We start from the raw sequence: 22,504 nt of genomic DNA, 5'->3' as shown, positions 1-22,504 counted from the left end.
TATGAAGAATGCTATAGGTTTTGGAAATTGGAGGGGAAATTCATGTAACAGGAGACAAAGTCATGTCAGATTTGGATCCTGCTAACCTACTCCTCCTTATACGAGGAATATTTTGATTTCTTTCATCAGCCTGTCAGCTCATTGTTGTTCAAACTAAGTTGTAATTCAGACTTGGTTAGACGCCATCTGTTCACTAAAGGTGAAAGGTGTAGTATTTTCAGCCTGAATGTTTTCACTTGAAGCAAGCATTTTACTAAAGGTGCTCTTGGCTGTCATGTTGCTTGTCTATTTGCAGTTTTGCTCTGTTAATCCTTGGCTGGATGTGCTGAAAGAATACCATCTGTGCTTTACCGATGCAGAGGACAGGCTGACTTCCCTTTCCTCCTTGGTTTGCTGTACTGCAGAGGAGGGTCAGCTCTGTTCCTTCCCGTCTCTGCTAATACAGCGTTTGTGGTACCACAGTAATACTACGCAGGTTTCCATAATGAAAGCAAGAAGTGAAGCAGTGTGGTATTTATTTTTCTGTTTGCTACTGAAGCAGTAACCCCTTGGGTGTGTCCTACCCTTTCCTTAGACATTTCCTTGGAGTCCTGTAGCCTACAGCCTTCAGTGGTGTGCATGTAGGGAAACGCTTGTTGTCCACCTTGCTGGAGGTTGTTTGGGGACTGCACGTGAAACTATCCCGATGTAGAGACTTTGCCTGAGAGGACATAAAGAACAAATTGCAGTACACAAAGGTGTTGAGCCTGATCCATTGTACACATGCAAATTATTAACCTGCCTGCTAGCATCCCTGAAGTATTTCAAATGGTTTGAGTATTTTGCCACTGCTTCATGGGAACTTTTGCACAAATATTGCCATCATATGAGCAGTTATGTATAAAGGAAAGTATAGGCAGTGAAACAGTAATACAGAAAATCTGGAAATGAGCGTAGTGGACAAGAGCCACAAGTAATTAAGTCTTCAGTTTGCTGTCCCCGAGAGGTGCTTCAGGGAATGATGCAGAAAGCTCTTCCTTAGGCAGAGGTTGGCTGGTGTCTTGGTAATTCTTGTAACCATCTCCCCTTGGTGGGATTTTAATTATAAGCCATTCAGACAGTATGTTAAGAAAAAAAAAAGCCAGTTCTTCCCTTCATATTAGACAAGGAAAGAAACAGTGAACTGACCTTCTCCTGTCCTCTCAGCAACGCTTTGTTTTCTCACAGCTATGTGAGCCTGGGAGTCTGAAGGCCCATAGCCTTCCTTATACACCTGATGTACAGGGATCACTTCTCAAATGCTAGCCAGGTACGTAAGCTCAGCACCTCCTGCTTCACTTAGCTGTGGATAAAAATTGTATGTGATGGCTCTGCAGCGCATAAGCCTGGCCGTAAAGAATTTCTGGGACTTGGGAAACACCATCTGCAGTCTTTAATGCAGAGTTTAGGGGATGATAAAAATGTCTTTTAAGGAAGCTTACATTTTGAATCATAACAGAGGCAAGTATCTTCTACATATGGATTTTAAATATTAGTTGTAGACCGGTTGTTCTAGGCGCAGCATGAGCAAAGCAGGTCCTAAAAGGCTGTGTCCAGCCCTGGCCTCTGTACCTACCTGGCAAACGAGCTGAGCGTGCTGCAGGCTTTACACTGAGTGCGAAAGCTGTTTGAGGAGAGGATGAAAGTGTCTGTGTGCATGTTCAGTCAAGTAATAATAATCATCTCCTAGGAGCAGGCCTTGTCAGCTGTGGATGCTGCTTTTACAGCTGAGAGTTTAAGTTAAGCTACTTCAACAGATAGTTTTGTGTACTGGAAAGGATGACTAAGTAACTAACTGGTGGACAGGACTTGCTGTGGCTTCCAGTCTTCTATGGCCAGATAGGGGAGCTGTCTAAGAGACTTTTCCAATACTCATCTTCAGAAGGACAGCTTTCATCTGGTATGCATGACAATAAGAAGAAGAATAAGAAGGCAGCGGCACTTTGCTGCCCCAACCCCAAAATACCAAATCTAGAAATACTCTGTTTGCATTTAGGTCAGTTGTAAAACAATGGTGAAAGCTGTCTTTACAAGCAAAAGGATATCCTTCTATTTTTTTTTCCCCACAGGTTAAGTTCCTTGGTTTAGAAGCATTTAAAAATACTTCTTAAATTTCCATTAACATTTAGAAATAGCACCTAGGTTCTTTCTCAGTTAAGAACTTTACCTCTCTCCTTAAAGAAAGCAAAACTCCTGTCCTCTCAACACAGGTGTTTTCTTCTTCTTTTTTTTTTTTTTTTTTTTTTCCTTTGGGAATACTATCCTTGGACCCACTAACAAGCATCCCTTTGTTTACTTCCCTCTCGTTTGCCTTCCCTGTTGATGGACTGGTGCTGGTGGCTGATGCCTTCCAGCTCTCCTCCAAGTTGTGCAGCCGGTCCCAGGCAGCGGCACAGAGCTGTGCTGGTTGCTGGCCTGGGACGGGTCATGCTGCTCCAGCCTGCCTCTTCCATTTCTTTGTTTTCCAAATTTTTATTTGCAGTGGTGGTAATGCAGAGAGGTGGCATGGGGTACTGCCCTTCAAAACAGACAGACACATAAAAGGTCTCTGTTCAGAAAAGCAGTCCTGTTAAGTATTAAAATGGTGCAAGAGCCTGCATCTCCAGGTCTTGGTTACTGAGTCATTAAGGGGAAGTGCACCAAGTGTCACCACTGCCATCATAAATCTAACTCGGCTCATTTTCCAGGGGGAAAGTGGTGTTTGGAAAGGAACAAACCTTCTGAGATGGCAGCAGTTAATTATCTGAGGTGATCGCCAGAACCACAGGACACCTCTCACCACTACAATACCCAATTTCCTTGATGGTCTTAACAAATGTAGTTACTGTTTTCTTACCTTTTTATTGAACTCAAATGAAGATCAGGATTTTACCATCTAATAATTTCTCAAGCTCACATTAGGGGATTTGGAAATGAAGTATACTAACTGTAATAAAATAATGCCTACTACATTACTGTTTCCATGGAAGGGAAACCAAAGTTATGTTTGGCATTAGAAGTCAGCCAGCGTGAAGACTGTAGTTCCTGTGTAATTCAAAGTTACTTCCCGTATGAATACCCAGTGTTTTGTGATACTGGCACTGAGCATCCATAAGATATACAGTAGTGGTCAAGAAATGGGATGGGAAAGAGTGGAAGTTTGGTGAGCATGTGTAGGTTTTCAAGTGTTGATAGGTTTTTTTGGTTAAAGCAATTGATTTGAGAACCTAAGTGCATCCTTTGTACTTACTTGTATTGTTAACAAGGAGCTTAATGCACAGATGTATTTTTGTGTATTTTTTTTTTTAAAAGAACCAAAATGTAGCTATGCTGGGCTCAGATCTAAGTGAATAGAATTTATTTGCAAAATGCTATTTGCTTTTAAGACCCTAATTCCTGCTGATCTTCAGCAAAACATAGACTCTTAAATGGTTAAATCACTTTAGGAAGTAAAGCTAGAGCTTCTGAGAAACTTGAAACCTTTGGAATATGTACCACATAATTTGAATTTCCTAACTTGTGCTGCATATTTATGTAATTATGGCACATCATGGTTTTCAAATAGCTTTGGCATAGTTGATATATCACTTATGCATATATATTAGTCTTGATACAATGTTCCTACTAATGATCAGGTATTAAGTTTTGCAGATAATATTGATGCACCCTAATGCATGATTTCATGCTATTTTTCTTTAGAAAAATGTTAAAAATAATGATCTTTCAACGAAGTCTGACCTGTTTTCCCCTCCAGCCCCCAGAATAATAATATCAAAGCTGTGATTTCTCCTCCTGCCTTGCTGCTTTCCTGTGACTATTTTATATTAGCAAAAATTCATATGTAAATTTAGTTATGTCAGCAGAGTACAGATTTGTTTTTTCATCTGACAGATATTATAACAAAAATCTCCTGTGACATGAGTTCTGTTTTAGTTCTGCTACTTGTACAGCTTTGTATCAGCTGCAATGACCAGCTTTTTTCTGGAGTAGGCAAGGAGTCAGACTACTCACAATACTGTAAAAAGTATATCTAATAGCATAAATTGCTACAAGGTGGTATTGGAAGTGAGAAAATACCTGAAATCACGACTTGCTGCTCTTATTCAAATGCTTTTCATATGTTCAACACGTACATTGAAAGACACCTTGTGTTTGTTCTGAAGGGAACTTGAGGACACAGACTCAGCCTGTTATGCACACCATACTTATAGATTCCTGTTAAGAGGTATTAAAAATTATTTACTGGACAGACTTTAAGGGGACAATAGATTAAAAAGTTTTGTGGGATCAAGGGGTCAAAATTAGATTATTGAGAGGTACTATACAGATGGTAGTTACAATGAGGAGGTGTTTTTATGCAAAGGTTCTTTATGTAGAGCAATTCACTAGTGAAATAATCAGCCTTGGCTGGAGTTCTGCTCTACATGGCTATAAGCACGTGATGCTGCACTTAATTTTCATGTTTAGTTTGTTTGGATTTCAATTATATTATTATTAGATGAAGGCTAACAAGGGATGCATGAATTGCTTTCAGCAACTCAAGATTTTTAAAGAATCCTTTATTAAAACATATCAACAGTCTGTTCCCCCAGAAGACAAAACCCTTTGCTCCTTCAGACAAAGGAAGGCAAAATAGCAATTTTTTTTTCTTATGCTATTTGAACACAAGAAGGAGGCCCATGCATTTATTTTTAGATTGAGCAAAATAATCCATCTCAGAGTTAGAAAAGCGTGTAAAATCTTTAAAGAATGTTTTATTTCCTCCAGGCACCCACGCAGGAACATGACAGTACAGCCATTGTTTACTGAGCATTTTGATGTAAAATGCTTAAATTGCCAGGATCATTCAGTGTCAGTTGAAGAAAGCAAGAGTAGAAGTTCATGGAAATGGTTTGATTTGTTTTCAAACCTGTGATGAGGGCGGTGGCAGGCCGGAGCTGCTGTCTTCTCTTGAGAGCTGGGCTGCTGGGTTGGGTAGGGGCAGAAGCAGGAGGGTGCCTGGTGGTGTGGCATTGTTTTGGTGGAATAACTTCAGTGTTGCCTTGGAAAGCAGAGGAGTGGACTCAAATGGGTTAAGTGTACTTGTGAAACTGTCCACAGGGGACTTGGCTACATGTAAACTGCTGGTTAAACACTGGTGCCCACAGAGGACCTGAAATAGCACCCAGAGAAATTATTTTAGAAGGCTCCTATGGACTTTGAGACTGGTGGATTGGATTTGTAGTCTATGATGAAGTCTTGTGTGTCAAAAACAAGCAAGCAGCATAACCACAAATGTGAAAACAAATGCATTTATAATGTAATTTTGAAGATTTTGTCTTCCTGGATGAGGTAGAGCCCTTCTGTACATTTCTGTGGTGCCTCAGCATTGTTTTAGTGTGCATAAAGCAAAAAGTTTAAGATAGTTTTTGTTTTTAATGAAATGTGGAAGTGAAACTTAATGCTGTAAGCAATGGCAAGCAGACCTACTTTAGCTTTGCTTTGATTTGCTGGAATTAATCCAGTCTCGCTCCATTACGTTCAAGAACTAAGTCAGTGAGAGGAGAGACGTAGGATGTGTTGCTTATTTCTGCTCATCCTTCATTGCTAAACCCACCCAGCTGGCTACTTGAAACAAGAACAGAACTCCAAGTGCGTCCCCAAACATATATTTTTTTACAGCTGCTGCCCGGTGTGCAGTGCCTTGTTAGTACTGCACTAGAGCCAAGTTTCTTCTCTTTCCAGAAAGATAGTCTGATAACAAGGTTTTTATCAAATTGGTTTTCTATTTCAGTTTTCTTTGTGTTTCATTTCCTCTTTTTGCCCCTCTCTCTTCTACTTTCTTTTTTGTTGTGGTTGTCATGTTTTTGTTGAACTGAGGTGAGGTTTCTTCTGTACTAAAAATGATGCGTCTTCCAGTAATTTTTAACCTCCTGTGAAAATCAATCCTAGTCTTAGGCAACCTGCTGAGAAAATTGCCTTCCCTTCTCACGGGTTTGTTGCTCTCTGACAGCAGCTTCCTGAATTTCCTAGAACAGCTCAAGCTGTTGTTAGAAGGACTCTGCTGCCAAATAGTATCTGTACATTATTTTACAGTAGTAACAAAACCTCAGCCAATATTCCACGTAACAAAATGGCCTTTAAAATCTGTAGCTATAATTTATGAAGCCAATCATTAAGGACATATTTTGCTCTCTACAATTTGAGACTTTAAACAAATTATATTGACAAAGATTTCAGGACTAGATAAAAAAAGTCCCTTTATTGCAAGTTTCTGAAAAAAAAAATGTTTTTGAGCTTAATACAAAAATAGCACCAAGGAAAACCTAAATGTATGCAAGTATTCCTACGCTGAAGTCAGGGAAAGGATGGACTCATCTTTAAAATACATCTTGTTTTGAAGTCTTTGCATACTCTTTTATCTGATTTGTTATTGACTTAATCCAAAGCTCTTAGGCAAGAGCACAAAAACTTACTCATCTCAGTAAGTTTTAGCTCAAATTCCATAATTTTTCTTTTAAAAATGCTAATACTTTTTTTGCATGAACTTTAAAAAAAAAGACACAAACAAACCCCCCTACAATTCCTGAACCTGAAAGAAATCAGAAGAAAATCTTGTATTAACTGCCTGCCTGCACCTCTCTCTTATTTGATGCAATTTTGCTACTTTCGTTTGCTCTTCATCAGTGTCGCTGTTTCCCCTGTGTAGTCAGTTCTCATGTGGTTTGTCGGGGTCTTTTTTACTGCAGCTGTGATAGTGATATTTTCCCTTCATATATTCTTGCAAAACCACACGTGTTTACAAATGCAGGTGATGTATCTGAACCATTTTGACTTTTAAGTATGCATTTTTTGGGTTAACCACGTGCTCTTTGAATTGGCTTGTGCTGCTCTTGAATCCCCGCAGCGTTGCAGATGGTGCAGGAATGCGGTAGAGAAACTCCTCTGCTATCCCAAGCGTTGGCTGTGCCTTCCCTGCAGACCGCTTTGCTGCCCGCTCGGCAGAGCTGCCTGCTGCGCAGCCAGGATGCTGCTGCTCTGAGCTGCGGTTAGCGAAGCCCTGCAGAGCGCCCGGGGCTTGTTCTGTACTGTTCCCAGCACTGTGGGCTCTGCAGCCCCACAGCGCTGTGAAGAGGAGCCAGCTGGCTTAAAAATTTCTTCTTCTTGTGTGTGCGCTCTTTACTGATCCTGATCCTCCACCAGTGATGTTGGTGCAAGATTTGCTTTTGGCTTCAGGTTGCTCTCTCAAGCCGAGGAACCCACCTGTGGGCAGGGAAAGTTGGCGTGGTAGCAGACAATAGCTGTTTGGTTTCTCCCTTGGTGGGTGAAATCAGGTTCACCAAAGTGGTTGGTGGTGCCAGATCTGAACAAGTTGCATTATATTAGAAGGCGTGGATGCTGATAAAACCTGTGGGTTGGAAATGAAAATGTGGTTTTATGCCCCAGAGAGCTGTTGAGGTTAATAAGTTTCACCAGCACCTCCTGCACTCAAAACCAAGTCATCACTTTCTTTTGTTTCCAATCTGTTTAGCTACAAGCAATTAAAAAAACCCCTGATCCATAGTTCAGAGTAGAGGCAAAAATAGTGCCTTGGACTAGGTTAGTGCATGCAAGAAAATGGAGCGTCATGACACAATCGTAGCTATTTGCATGCTTTCTAGGGAAAAGGAAGTTTGCTGGTAGCAAAACATACATTGATTGCATGGGATGTTTTCGTTGTGTCTTTTTTTTAAAAACTAAAATACCCAGTTCATAAAGTTTTTTAAATTATTATCTTCAAGTTATGCAAGTATCAGGTCCAATATAAGAGGCACTTCAGATTTGCAAAATGCAAAGAATTGTAACACTTTTCCCACTGCAGCTCATGGGAGTTTTACCACTGTAGGAGCAGGGTTAAGCTGTGAACCGTGTGCTTCCGGAGATAATTTTGGCTGTAGGTGGTTGGCCCTGAATCCAAAGTGTTTAGCAAATATTGGAAGCTGTGTAAAATTAAGACCTTTGTTCCCTCCAGGTGCACTGAGCATTTGTGGGAATGCACTCTCCTTCTTCCTTAGCTGTACCACTTCTGGTATTCATCAGGTGTTGTGGCCAGGTGATCAAAGGAGCTGAATCAACAGAAAGGGAATGATTGCCAGGTTAAGTCCTGGACTGTCTCTGTGCAGGCTCAGGCCAGCGCCAGGGAAGGGTGGCAGAGGGGTGCATGTGGCCATGGACCACACAGTCACTTGTCCTGGCAGCCACCGAGGGCTGCATTGCCCTCCCTGTGCTGTCAAACCTAACCTTTGAGCCTCAGAGCTGTTTCTGCTTCAAAATTATCTTTGCTGCTTCTTGCCTTCTCCTCCCTGGCTCCCACTTGAGGCAAAAAGCTCAAAAGCAGAGTCCTGTTTTCAGTGACTCTGTTGGTGGCTGGCTCTGCCTGCCTGAGACTTGTGGGGTTGATTTTTTTGCCTCGAGGCTACTGTTTTAGGTGGGATTACTTTATAGCACTCCCTTTTGTGTCTACTAGCTGAGATTCATTACTACTAAAACAGATATTGTTTACTGTAAGATTCATGCTTAACGCTGGCTGAAATCATACAAGACAAGAATCAAAATGTAAAGCTCACAGGCAATGTTAGCATTGCTATTGAATTAGTCTTGGTTTGCATTTCTGTTGTCCCCCCTCGCCACCACTTTTTTTTTTTTCTTAGCATGTCTTAACAATTGTTATTCATGGTAAGAAAATTTTGTCCAATTGAGTGGATACTATTTGAAGTATTCTTAATCAACCTATCTATCTGCAAAATAAACCTTTAGCTGGCTGAGTCAGAAAAACTTTGTTTGCCCTCTTAAGAAAGGGTTCCCCATGCATCAGACACTTTTGGGAATCAGTAAGTGTGTGAAAGAAAGGGATCTGTTGAACAAGTGCACTGTGTCTGCAGCAAAATATAAACATCTTTTAAAAACACGCTTAATGACCACCCATGCTGATAGTTTGCTCGCAGGATGGTCTGTCTGACTGGAAATTATTTTAATCACAAATCACAACGTATTCACATAGTCTTTATATTTATTCTGATAAAAGCTGTCCTGAATAGGTAACTAGGAATTGTTGCTTCAGGTTTCCCTGAAAGCAACTTTGTCACCGCATCCTCTAAAAAAAAAGGTGGATGGAGGAAGCCAGGTTTCAGATCATTGTGCCTGTCTTTGTATCATAAATGTATTTTAATCCTTTTTGTAATATGGAACACTTAAACATCCTTGGCAGAGAATCTGCTTGGTGTCTGGTGTTCCTCAAGATAGCGTGCAAAAACCTTTATAAATTCTCGTGTTTATCTATTTGTTTTGATCAACAAGGTAATTGAAGCTTCAAATTTTGGCAGCCTTTTTCAATACCTGCAGAACATTATTGCATCTATAATCAAGATTAGTAGAGGCTTGGTTTAAAACCATATTGGCTCTCTTGTTGGCTCGGTCATTTTGAAAACGTGCTCTCTGTGTGCGTGTGCACATGCATCTTGCATTTATCTGTAATATGGAGAGGACAGATTTTTAACTACACAAAAATGTAAGTGGAAAGTTGCTTTGAAGAGTGAGTTGGTGTGCCGTGCTATCCCTAGCAAGACTTGTATGCGAGTAGGAGAGTCCATCTGAGATCTCCTCCTGCTCTGAGCTGGTTAAGCATATATGGGTGAAGTGAGAACAGGATGGTAGGTTTTGGTCTGATTTTGTCCTGCCTGTTGTTTTCAAACTAACCCTTCACACATACACAGTTTTGTGATCTTCATTGTATTCAACTGGCAAAAATTCTGTGCAGTTGACGTGAAAAAATAAATTTAAAACTAAATATTTGAACTGGTGATCTTCTCGGCTTATAGTTGCCATGGCAAAGTTCTGATGATGCAACAAAGGAATCTGACAACAGAATGAAGAGCATGGAACTCGTGATTGGCTTTTCGCATCCTGCTCACTTGAGTCTCCTCAGTCTGAAACCAGGCAGAGAGCAGTAGCTGGCATACTTGAGGTACACACACACACACACACACTGGAAATTCATTTCGATTAGGAGGAGATGCCAGGCAGCATATGAAACGCTCGCATGCTGTCGCTGTTCTTCACCTGTGCAGCCTGGGTATCTACAGGCACCAGTTTCACCGAAGATGGAGAAGACGAAGCAGCACAAGCCTTGTTTGTGCACAGGAGGTCAGAGGTGCACCTGTAAATGTTCTGTGACAGCAGAGGTACGCAAATAAGCAGAAATAAGCAGTCAGGTGGAAATTACTGAGATGAGAAGGAACAGAAAGGTCTGCAACACCTTAATGCTTGCCTGAAAGGCAGCCCGTATCCATTCCAGTTAATATCTGCTTCCAGACTTCCGGTCCTCATCTTTATGCAATCTATACACTGTTACTGCTGCTGGCCTTGTTTGAGCCCACGCATCTCAGTGGTGCCACTTGGTGACTTCTGAAATAATGCGTGGCCAGCTCTCTCTTGGAGATGATTTTTTTGACAGCCTGCTTGAAACTATTCTGGCACAGCCTCCTGACGAGGCAAGCTATTTAAAAACCAGGGATAAAGCTTCAGCCCCCTACTTCCACGTGTAGTGCCATATGGTCCTTCAGCTCCGTTTGGCACCTGTGGCAGAGTAGGATAAAAATATGTGCTGTAATTTTTAATGGAATACCTTTTAAAAAAAGAAACAACCTTAGAAGCTCTTCAGCCCTGTCTTCATTACCAAAAAAAGCACTGCTTATTCCTTGTAGTATCTATGGCAAAACCTTAATTTTTAAAAAAGATGCCCAGTTTTTTTTAGTTTGCCAGCTTTGGCCAGCATTGATTGTGTTGTGCCAGAGACGAGAAAGCCAGGCTTTTGCAAGGATCCTTTCAATGTCTCTCTCTTGTTTTCCCCCTCCCCCTCTAGCCATCACACTGTGATGGAGGAGCAGGCTGCTGGTCCCTCCTGCTGTGACAGTCTAGCGGCTGTAACTGTGTCAGAAGGAAAAGAACGCAGTGCTGGGAGGGTTGATGCTATACCTTTCTTGTGTTACTCCCTGGTTGGGGCACCGCACCGCTTCTGTTTGATGGTTAGATGTCTGGCCCCCATGCTATCAAGGCCAGTGGGGCAACTCATTTGTGTACCAGGTGGTTCCTCAAACAGTTTAGTCTGGTTTGGGGTGATTCTTATTATCTCGATTTCCTCGTTCATCTCTCCTTTGTGTGTCTAACAGAGCTGTGCAAAGCTCGGGGCATGAGCAGAGCTTTGTGCTTATAGAAGTGCGTGGTTTTCTGGAATTGCTCGTGAAGAGAGGACTTGGAGGTATTTCTGAGAGTTTTGTCACACAGTTGCTATGCACAGGCACTCAATTTTTAAATTGTTTTCTAATTTAAGAGCTCCCTCTCTTCTTTTGTGGGTATGTGCACCTGTGCATTTTTGCAAGTCTGTTGTAAAGGCAGACTAGTTCCTCATATAACTTCTAGGGCTTCTTATGTTTGTGTAGGTGCTTGAAATTATATTTGCCCCAATCCTGAAGTCCCTTTCAGCTCAGGCTTGAAGTAGTACTAAATCCTTCAGTGGCTGGGTTTTTTTTGATTTTTAATGGGCAAGGCTAAATCCTGTCACATAGTCAAATCAGCAGATCGTGTGCTACCCTAGTAAGTATGGGCCGGGGATCACACAAAATCTTTCACAGCCAAATTTTTAATAGATGCTTTAATTGTTAATTTTGCTTCTTTTCACCACCTTTAGCATAAGGAAAGCTACTTTTCATGTGATTGAATGCATTATGGTACAGGAGACAAAAATTTAACTTCCTCAGGGGAAGCATGATGCTATAGAGCAAAGCAAAATACTCTTTATCTGGTCAGCTGCAATAGGTTATCATGTAGACAGTAATTCCTGCAGGTCTCTAGCCTTTGAGTTGTTTATGCTCTGATAAAGTGAAAGCATTAATGTCTTTATTACTCTGGTAAAGAAACTGCATTAAAATTTTTCACCGAAGCATGTGATATTTATCTATATTTTTGCTTTCTGTAACCATACATTGGCTTTCTGGATATGTTGCTATGTTGTGCTGTGTACATGTGTAAGTGAGCAGAAAGGGACTCGCTGGAACCTGTAGGAATTCATCAACTAATCTCTCTGAAATAACTTCTTCAAATGCATTTTCCCAGAAAGAAAACACATATAGCAGTGCTGTCTGTAATGACTCTGAATTGCGTGTCCATCTCCACATCATTATGTGGGCAATGCACTTGATATATTGGAGGTTTCCAAAGTGGTGTACCTACAGCAGATGCTAAATGAAAGTGCGTAACTTCTTTGTCAAAAAACCCCGAATCAAAACAAAACCCTTAAAACCCCCTGAAAATACATGGCACCTCTTTTATTCATTTATTTAAACTTTCACAGATATCTGCACAGGGATTTCTTGGCTGAGGTCACTAGTAGTGAGGAAAAAGGAAGTGGGCGATTTTGTGCAACTACCAAGGGGAGAGAGTGGATGTGGGATTTAGGTCATGCTGGTCTGAGCTCTTATGTTGCAGTTACGTTGAACCAAAAGGTTTCAGTGAAGTCCTCTTCAGACAACTTCAGCTATACTTAAAAATACTTCAGGCATATTGCTTTGTAGCATTGTCTTTTGTTAACCTCGAGATGATATGGCTTTACAAACTATTATGTGGCCTTCATCAGCCAGTTGTGCAGTTTGGTGAGTTGAGAAAATGTATATATTGCAAAAATTATAAAAAAGAATGCAGCAGTGTCTCACCATTTTATTAACACGTTGCTTGTTCTTTAGTAATTGAGAGAAGCTTACAAGCCATATTAATAGTAGTCTCTGCATTTTTCTGTAGTCAAAATTTATTTAATGGCTATGGCTTTGGCTTTATGTTTATCCAGCTTTTTGCTGCAAAAACCTTACAACCAAACTTATACTTGACATTGTGAAATGTCTGTTATGCCAATTAAGTCTGTGACTCCTCATCAGAGAGATACTTGATTTTGTCTTAATGACCTTTTTAAACCTTTCTGTTTGCTTTTTAAGCTTACAAGTAAGGAAGTCATCTATTAAATTAGCTTTGCAAAACTTATTATGGAAATTCGTTAGTCCAGATTCTGCTCCCATCATATGTTATCATATGTGACCGATAATTTAAGATACAAATTTAAAATTATACTCATAACGGGCATGAACCACATTACACAGTCTGTGTCTAGCTGTTCCCTGGGATTTTTGTGGATAAGCACTGCAAGTTACAAATGTGGCAGTTCCTTCTGCTTGCTCTGTTAAAGTAGTTTTCTGTCTTTCTGAACAAGATTTCTTTCCAAGTTACATCCATTTATTTATCCTTTCCAGAGTCTGTGGGCCTGCATCAGTAGAGGTGCTGGGCTGGAGTCTTGGGTGAGATGCGAGTACCTGCCTGCAGCTGGACGTGTGCATCTGGCTCTGGCAATGCCTTCTGCTAGGGGAGATGGTAAATGGAGAAGCATGCTGCCCTGCAGACCTTTTTGGAGGCTGTGAGATCACAGGGAGTTGGGCCTTTGCTTGAGCAAAACCAGACTTTCTGAAACATAAATTAGTATTATTGCTGAGGGGGGTGGCTGTTATTGAAGTGCAGCATCAGTTAGGATGGGAGTGTTGGCATTAATAAGCAAAACCAAAACAAAACCCCAGCGAACCCAATGGTTCTGCATGTCCAGTGATTGCGCTTGACCTCTGCCATCAAAACGTTTTGTGACTGGCACTCAGAGGTGTCTGCGTCATTCCCAAACTGACAGTGAGTATGAATATGGAATGAGGAAATCCTAGCTGGAAATTGTGCAGATGTCAGTGTCAGCCAGCAAATATGCACAGGGCTTAAATCGAGTTGTCTGTGGGGAGTACGTTACAGCGTTCCCTGTAAAGGCTGTAAAACTGCTAGCGGGGATAGACAGCAACAATATTTGATCTTCTACACCCACAGTCCTCAGTGGAGCTGATCTCATTTCAGTGATTTCTTTGGCTTTATGACTTTTTAACTCTTCTTCAAGCAACATTGTGTTTCTCCTTTTCCCTAAACTCTACTCTTAAAACTGGCAAGGACAGCCCTTGCTGCTGGGTGGTAGTTGTGGTTTTATGGTAGTTTACAGGCTGAAACACAGCCAAGACTTGAAGGGGGGGGGGGGGGGGAGAAGAGCAAAAATTGCTCAGCGTGCCGAAAAGCCCAGCTCCTTCAGGCACTGGATGCGTGGCTTTCTGAAAGAAGAGAAGTCCTCAGACACTGGAGCTGGGATGGAGTGAAAGGGTGCATGTCTGCCTTCTCCAGGGCCAGCAGGTTTGGGGCGCAGGGATTGCAACAGGCTGTGGACTCGCTGTAGAAATGACAGTTACAGCCCTACCTGAGAGACAGGAGGGTTCCCTGATGTAGTTAAATGGCTCTGACCAGTTCTGTTGTGGTTTTGGCACTGAAAACAAATTTTCTGTGTGTGTCTGAACAGTCTGTGATTCTAATCTCTAGAGCAAACGTTTCATGATGTATTTGATACGGGTGTCGCAAGTCTGTTTGTGGGTAGTGGTTTTGTTTGCCCATTGACATTTTACTGCTGGTGAAAGTGGTGTTCAGTTTTTCAGTATTAGGGTGCAGCAGGATAGCAGAACAGAGGTTAAAGATGCCAGAAAACCCATGCTTTTCAAGGAGAGTCTCCAGCAGGGGCATGGGCTTCCCAGCGTGTCCTTAGTGGCTCTGGGACTAAACTGCTAGCCAAGGATGAAAGCAATCCTGAGCATCCCTGATACCTTCTGTTCTGTTTCTCCAGAGCTGCATGTATTTTGGAGGCATGTACTTAAACCTTGTGTCTTAAAAAAACAAAAATAGATGTCCTCGTGCTGTTGATGCAGACTTTGCAGTACTTGTTCAGTGTTGTGTGTTTACTTTCCTTTAAATTTAGTGCCATGAAGAAGAAAGTGGTTTCTGCTAAGCCACCGGACCTGTGAAGAACAGCAGACAGTCACTGAACAGTGTCCTTCGGGGTTATGATAAATCCTCCTGACAACTGCACTATAAATACTCATTTTATGTAAAGCTGTATCAATTTGAAAGCCTCTTCAGGCTTATCTGAAAGAACTTCAGGAAGGGGTATAAGCTGTTTGGCAAGGATAAGAGAGGTCCAAACTGGCTGTTGCAGATAATCTCTGATTCTCAGGTTAATTAATTCGACTTTTGTCATCAGTTATCACCTCATAAAACTTAAGTTTCTGGAATGGGAGAAGCAAACTGGTTCTGAGTTGTTGCAATCGATCCATTGTAAAGAGACTTTTTGAATACTTTGTCAGGGGAGGATCTTGATTCCTTGTCTGTTTTGTGGGAAGGGTTTTTACTGTGGTGCTCTCATGGGATATCTCAGGAGCTTTCTGAAGCAATCTGCTAGTTGAACACTGCTTTTCTGTACAGTAAGGTGCAAGTTTCTGTGCCTGCTGTTCACCACTTATTGAGAAATAAACTAGATGGTTGAGCTACCAGGTTAAGCTTGCTGGGAAGAAAAAGAGGAAAAGAGGGATTCCTTTTTGGCACCTTGAACTATGAAGCATCCCAATCTCTTGCCACGTGGTGGATGTTCCCTGCTGCTTGCTGTCCTTCTTCCCCTCCTCCTGCCTGCCCTGGGGTGCTTCTGCAAGCCTTGCTAGATCCCAGCCCCTTGCTTTCATTCGTGTGACTCATCCGGCCATGCCTCAGCTTCCATTTGTCTCAGGGTGAGTAAGGTCAGAAGCAGCTATCCATGCGTGATTTTTCTGAAGAAAAGTCAAATCTTTGTCAAATGAGCACTGCCTTGATGAGAGCCTTATGTAGACACAGACAAATGAGGTTGCAGGGGAAAAAAGATTCTTCATCTCCTCTTCTCCCTCCAATGTAAATAGTGCAGCATATGGGAAACAGATGAGTGACCTTTCTGTGAGAGTGCTAAGGATGATGCTTTTTTACTTTATTAAAGTGTTTGCTTGCTTTGTTGTTTACCTTGTTCTGGGGAAGATCCTTCTGATTAGGCACTGTAGCTCACTGCCCTTTAACATGAGGAATGTCTTCCTTGCCTTTCCCTTTCAGCATTATGCTGATGACTGGACATTTCTATTGAACGTCCTGTTTATAGGCAAGAAGCTGGTCTTGGATGCACTTTGCTTGTTATAACTACTCAGCTCTTTGGTTGTTTTTCATTTCAGTTTCCTTTCATGATATCAGTTATGAAAGGATGGGTAGATAACAGGTACTTTCAAAACACATCCTTGCTAGTAGATGAGAAGTTACTGGTGCTGCTGGTGGCACTGGAAGGAGGGCACTGATGCTGCATCCTCTCCCACCACACGCAGCCCGGGCCTGGGGCAGGCAGGCTGTGTCAGGGGGCATTGTCACTCGCCCTGGCTGTGCAGTTACCCTCATCCCCACGTGCCTGGAGAGCAGGAGGCATTCGCTGTGCTTGTCCCAGCCCCTGCCTTGCCCAACAGTGCCCACGCTGCCAATGCATGGTGTCACGTGTGTGCAGAGGGGCTCCTGCCAGGAGCCGCTAAGTGGTTGTGCTGATACATTAAAAGCAGATTTATGTGTTTGCACAAGCTGCAATGTCTGCTGTTTGTTATATAACTGGCAAATATTAGCACTGCTTTTGCTTTGTACTCTTCCCCAGAGCTTCATCGTGCCTGGGCTTGTGAGCCTGGTTGAAGGCAGCTGCAGGCACTGCTGCAGCTGTTTCCTAGTCCCCTTCAGGTGGCATTGGTGGAGTGCCAGGGCACCACCCGGGAGCTGGCCTCCCTTCAGAGGTCCTCACCGTGCTTCCATTGGGGAGCCCTAGACACTGCCTGGTGGGCACGTGGCGGTAACTGCCTGGGCTCTAGCAAAACGGGTGGGGGAGGTACAGGGACAGTCCCTGGATCCAGATCCAGGCTTTTCCAGAAATCCCCACGTTGCTCCTACCCTGTGGAATGTTTAAGGTTTTATTCTGAACTGCACAAGTTACAATTCTATTGCTTTTCTATTTTTTAATGGCAGTTGATGTTCCTATGAGTCCAAGAGCTGGCATTCGAGGGCCTGGTGCATGATTCCTCTGCTTAAAAACCCCCTCTACTTTGCCTTCTCCAAGCTTAGGGCTTTACACTGGCCTCTTTTTCTGTTGTGTGCACATGGGTGTGTAGAAGAACACAAGTCATGAAACAAGGGGAATCCTGTCAGGTGAACGAGCACCACTGTTTAATGAGCTCTGTTTCACTTCTCTTCATTCTCATCTTTCTTAGAATATATCTTCTACTAAAGACTTGTAAACAGCAGGCTTTGTAGAAGTACATTATTAACTGTCCTTCTGATGGGCCTTTTAATTCTTGCGAGCATTTTATTATTAGTGGACTTCCATGAAATTTATAGAACCATTGGTAAGCAAATGTTTGATCAGCGCATCTGTTTGTCTTATGTCAGTTGGTTAAAAATGAAATAAACTCATGCTGCTTCCCTCTTTCTTGTTGTAGCAAGCCTTCCCTAGTGACGTCCACTCCATTGAAGACATTTTGAAGGTAGGTGCTCTTAAATAATATATCTCTGTGTTTGCTAATATTTTGCACGCGTTAGTGTGTGTGGGGAAAAAATATTGCTCTGCTTCTGTTCTCTCAGTGGGTGTTGCAATCACTAAAAGTGCATTTTGGAGTGTGCTGTGGAGAAGTAAAGGTAAAAGTTAGCCTTGGCTACAGCTGGAGTTGTAAGACCAGTCTTTCAGTATTTAAGTGTAATACAGTCTGGTGCAGTCCAAGAGCAAAACTGACAAGTCATCTGAAACAGCCTGTCAGGGCAGGGAGTTGCCATTAGTGAGCACACTTCCTCCAAAGGTGCAGGACGTGCTGCCTCCTGTCCATGCTGCCAGCCCCAGCAGCGTGGCCCTGAACGGGCGCATGCACCTGTGTCCTTCCCACCTGCCTGCCCGTGGCACTGCTGCCAGGCTGCTTCTCCTCTGCTGTAATTCTAGTCTGTTCTTGCAGAGCTAAGCCAGCTCTAATGTAAAACTGTAACCTTGTGTCAGAGCTGGCTCTGTGAGCAGTGGACAGGGTCCCAGTAGCTGGGTCTCAGTATGTGTCACCCATTCACTGTGCACAGTGTGAAAATGCACTGTGATCTGCCAGCCAGTCATGCTGATACTGAGAAGACAGTTCCTTCATGTCAAATACTATTCTGAGACACTGAAGTCCTCATGGAGGTGTTTGGTTTCAGTGATTCACTTCCCTCACTGTTGCTTTAGGTTGCAAAATCCTGATGCCTTTATTGCTCTCAAAATCTCATGTTGGGGCAGCGTTTTAGCTGAAAAGTAGTTGTGCACAGGTGCTCACTAGCTGCTGTGTGCTGGTTGGTGTTGCAGCACAAGTACTCAGCCTGGAAGTACTGCATCCTTTAGTGTTTCATGAGACATCCTGGTTTTTTGCCTCCTAGCAATGCATAGCACTATTTTTGTAGTAACCACAGGGATACATGTACAAGTACACGAAGAGGTGTAGTGCAGTATATTGAGCTGAGTTTTATTCAGCTATTGAAAGATTTCACAGCTAGTGAGTGAAGTGAGCAATGAACTCAACAGTAGGGAGGGGAGAAAGGAGAAGGCAAGGGTGGTAATAACGTGATCAGTTACCCAGATTAGTTGTAGGCTGCTTCTAGTTCTTGCACAGAAACCCACGTAGATTGCACTGATCCCTGCTTATAGAGCCAAAGGTAGCAATGTGGTTTCATTCCCTTTAAATCTTTGCATTTCATGTTATTCCTAATACGTAAGGAAACTGGGGACACTACTGAACTTTCATATTTGTGTCTTGATGAAAAAATGGCACTTGTAAATTATGACACAGTAGAGATTTTCACACCTCAGTCTATTTGGTGCTGCAAGTACAAAAATGTACTTTGCACCGACACATTCCTCATTAATTTCTTTTAAGCCCGTGAGCAAACTGCATGTGGTGCATGCTCATCTTGAGATGTGTTCAACATCACCGTAATTCCTAACTTTCTGAGCTAAGTGCAGGTATTGTATTACTTTGCATTATGCTTTCTTCAGGAAATTGGCATGGAACAGTTGTGATGACAGCCACTCTGGAAGGGGATGGTGGGTGCACACCTTGAATACAGAGGTGATGTTGGGCTTGGGGGGAAATTCTGAGGTTACTATTGCTGGAAAGACAGAGAGGGTGGCAGGCCATATGAGTTCACTTCTTGGAGCAACTGTTATGCTTTTCAGGATTTAAAACTGGAGGATCAGGAGGCGAGAAAAGTCTGTCTTGTGTGATTTCAACAAGGTGGTTATGAATTTCTGAGCCCCAACTTCCCCAAAGGCCTCGTCTAGATTAGCCCTCATTAAAGTATTTTGGCTTATGTTCAAGACAAAGATCCTTGTCTGTGCTAGGCTTTTCATGTGTGTTTGTTGCAGTACAAGTCAAAGCTTTAGCACACTCATTTGGGGCCAGCTGTGGTGCCAGAAGAGGCAGGTTGGAGGTTGATCTTGCCTGCTGAGCCCTGTCCCATGGCTGTGGTGTTTGTCTTCTGCTTTCACTTGGACCTTGGCTGAGCCCAAGAAGCTGGCACCTGGTAGTGATAGTGGGTGAGAGGGGGAACAAGGCAGAAGGATTCCTGAAGACATAGCACATCAGGCGGTCTCTTTCTTTGGTTTGAAACCACGTCCCAGAGCTCTGTGTCAAACATGTCTTGGTCGGTCAGAGCAAAAGCCAATGTTTCAGGCAGAATAGCATGGGGAATGGCTGGCAGTCAGAGCTCTCTGGCTGACCTCCTCAAGTTACGAAAGCCTTTTGGAGTGTTGTTGCTGTAAGGGGATATAAGAACTTCCGTAATGGGAAAGTCCTGCGCTTTGAAAACCCCCAGAACTACTCATATATGGGGTTTATTTACTTTTCCCTTTATTAACTGCCATAGCTGTAAGGCTGAGGCCTAATCCTGCAAACACAGTAAGTACTTAACTCTCTACAAGCTTGACTGAGATTGCTGTAACTTGGTGAATGTAAGTATGCTTGCAGAAATGGAGCAAGTCCTCACCATGGTCTGGCTGCTGCAGTACTGTCTCTCGGGTTTACAATCAGGTCAGGAAGGATTTTTTTGGTAGATCCATGTGAATCCCTTAAGCAAAAACTTGACCTGCGTGTATCAGCAAAAATAGTGTAAGCTGCTTCTCTCAATCTCTTTCCAGGAAATGACCCACTCATGGCCGCCTCCCCTGACAGCTATTCACACGCCTAGTACTGCAGAGCCTTCCAAATTTCCGTTCCCAACAAAGGTAAAACACACTCTTTTTGCCAGGGCTTTTGACAAATTAGAAGAGAGCTTTCCGGCTCTTGCATGTGTTTTCATCTGATTTTTGTCCCCCTTTCATAGATAAAGGCTGTTAGGAGAGATTATCTTTAGTAGTCAGATAAATTAAAGCACAATGGATCTCGAGTTGTGTAACAGCTGCTTGCAACGCATCATTTTACTGAGAATTAGATCAGATTGTGCTTCTCAGTAATTGTTTTTGAGTGGGCTATATGGTAGCATAATTATCTTTCCTCTTTTTTATCTTTTAAGCAAACTTTGTATTTTTAGAGTTGTAAGATATTTGGGGCAGAGGGGAGGATGAATGAATAATGTTTCAATGAACATGGGCTTCAAATGTGACTGCTTTTCAGAAATATCTCTGTAGCACAAAAAAAAATTTCTTTATTGTCAACAAAAATATTTGCTGACTGTGTTAAACAGAAGTGTTTGGAGCTCTTATAATTTTTTTTTAGTATTTCTTCAAAAATGCACATACCACTAATGTGTGAGCAACACATTTTTGGTGGCAGTAGCACGTATGATTTCTGTCCATGCTAGGCTACGTCAGGCCAGCTTAGATTATTGGCCACTCCAGAGTCATACTTTGACAAGTTAGTCAAAGTATTTATTTCATTAAGTAACACGTGGCAAACAAATAATTGATATTGTATTATTCACGATGAGAGTGGTGAGGCACTGGAACAGGTTGCTGTGGATGCCCCCTCACTGGAAGTGTTCAAGGCCAGGTTGGATGGGGCTTTGGGTAACCTGGTCTAGTGGAGGGTGTCCCTGCCCATGTTAGGGGGGGTTGGAACTAGATGATCTTTGAGGTCCCTTCCAACCCAAACCATTCCGTGATTCTATTAAGAGAGAGCTTGCTTATTTTATTCTCAATTTGCACTTTATCCTTTCTTTCTAGGAATCGCAGCATGTAGGATCTGTAGCACAGAATCAGAGTAAGTAGAAATTCAAAGAAAACATACTGTTGTGTGTGTATTCACAGATAGTTTTGCGTTGTGTGTGTTATATGTTGGGGAGAACATAAAATGCTTACATTTATTAAGGAGCACGATTTCCTGTGCTTTGTTGAAACAATGATGAAATTAGAAAATGCATAAGAGATTGTATACATTCATTACCTGGAAATTAAGGCAGCAGTTCAGCAGAGAACAAACAGTATTTCGTTAGGAAACCCCATTTGGATTGATGAATAATCTCAATGGCAAACAATTACATCCTGGAAGAAAGCGACTTCCTAATCTGATGCTCACAGATCATAGGGTAAAATACGCTACAAGTAAAGGCAAATAAAACCAACCAATTCATTTTTGATTTACAGGACAGTATGACGCACCTTCAAAAACGTTGCCTAGTTCTCAACCAAGAATATCGTAAGTAACCAGACTCAGTTCCCATCTCTACTGCGCAGTTACTTAAAAGAACCTGGAGTTAATTAAAATTTGGCTTACTTGATGATTCCAAAGATTAAAGCTTTATCAGTCTGATTTTTCTCAGAAACCTTCAGTGCAGGGAATTTTCACCAACAGAAACATTACTGTTTCATGATTATAATGACTGTGTTAGAAACAAAACCAAACTGAAGGAAAAAAACCCCAACTATTAATGTACCAGACTGAAGGGTTTTTTTGCTTTTTTAATCTGTGGCTCCTTAACATCTTGTCACACTTAGTGCTATTCAAATTACTAATAATGCATTCAACTGATGTAAATTATAAGGGATACAAACTGATTCTGATCTATTCTGCATATCGTTTTGAAGCCTGTGAGGGCTAGTAAATCTACAGCTATGAAAACTGAAAACTAGGGGTGAAATTTTAAAGCAATCATATGGTATAACTTTCTGCAGTTGCCCAAGGAAAAGTTTTCTAATATGTGTAGTCCTAATTTTATTTTTATTTAAAACAAGTAAAACCTTCATGTAGACTTTCTAAAACCCTCAATTTATATTCTAATAATGTTAGCTAGTTGTAAAGTGGGGTGAAGATCATAGCTTTTTTAAATAGTATTTATATATTTCTACTTTTATTTATATATTTCTTTTCCCTATCATGTTATGTGTTCTCTCACAAGAAAGCTTCTTAGAATTTGAGTCTCAGTGTGGTATGTTTATGCATAATCACTACAAAGTTGTACAAGGCTAGGAAGGAGTGCCAACTAATAAATGAATCGCTCCAATAGAAAATTTTAAGTTGGTGGATAAAATAACTTTGAACTGTCCTTGTAGGTGAAAGTG

At 41.9% G+C, this 22,504-nt stretch overlaps 1 protein-coding gene across 2 annotated transcripts in view; it reads left to right on the top strand.

The window, feature by feature from the left end:
• Positions 1-22,504, top strand: part of AFF1 (ALF transcription elongation factor 1) — a 97,281-nt gene that overhangs the window by 46,782 nt on the left and 27,995 nt on the right. For both annotated transcript variants that reach the window (XM_010299036.2, XM_075751327.1), the window contains exons 4-7: positions 17,442-17,486; positions 20,147-20,233; positions 21,170-21,206; positions 21,590-21,641. In XM_010299036.2, coding sequence (XP_010297338.2) covers positions 17,442-17,486; positions 20,147-20,233; positions 21,170-21,206; positions 21,590-21,641 — 221 coding nt within the window. The remainder of the gene's footprint in view (positions 1-17,441; positions 17,487-20,146; positions 20,234-21,169; positions 21,207-21,589; positions 21,642-22,504) is intronic.

The sequence above is a fragment of the Balearica regulorum genome, chromosome 4, assembly GCF_011004875.1.
Source record: "Balearica regulorum gibbericeps isolate bBalReg1 chromosome 4, bBalReg1.pri, whole genome shotgun sequence".
NCBI lineage: Eukaryota > Metazoa > Chordata > Aves > Gruiformes > Gruidae > Balearica > Balearica regulorum.
Note: the sequence above shows the minus strand (reverse complement) of the source record. Positions and strands in the feature narration are given on the sequence as shown.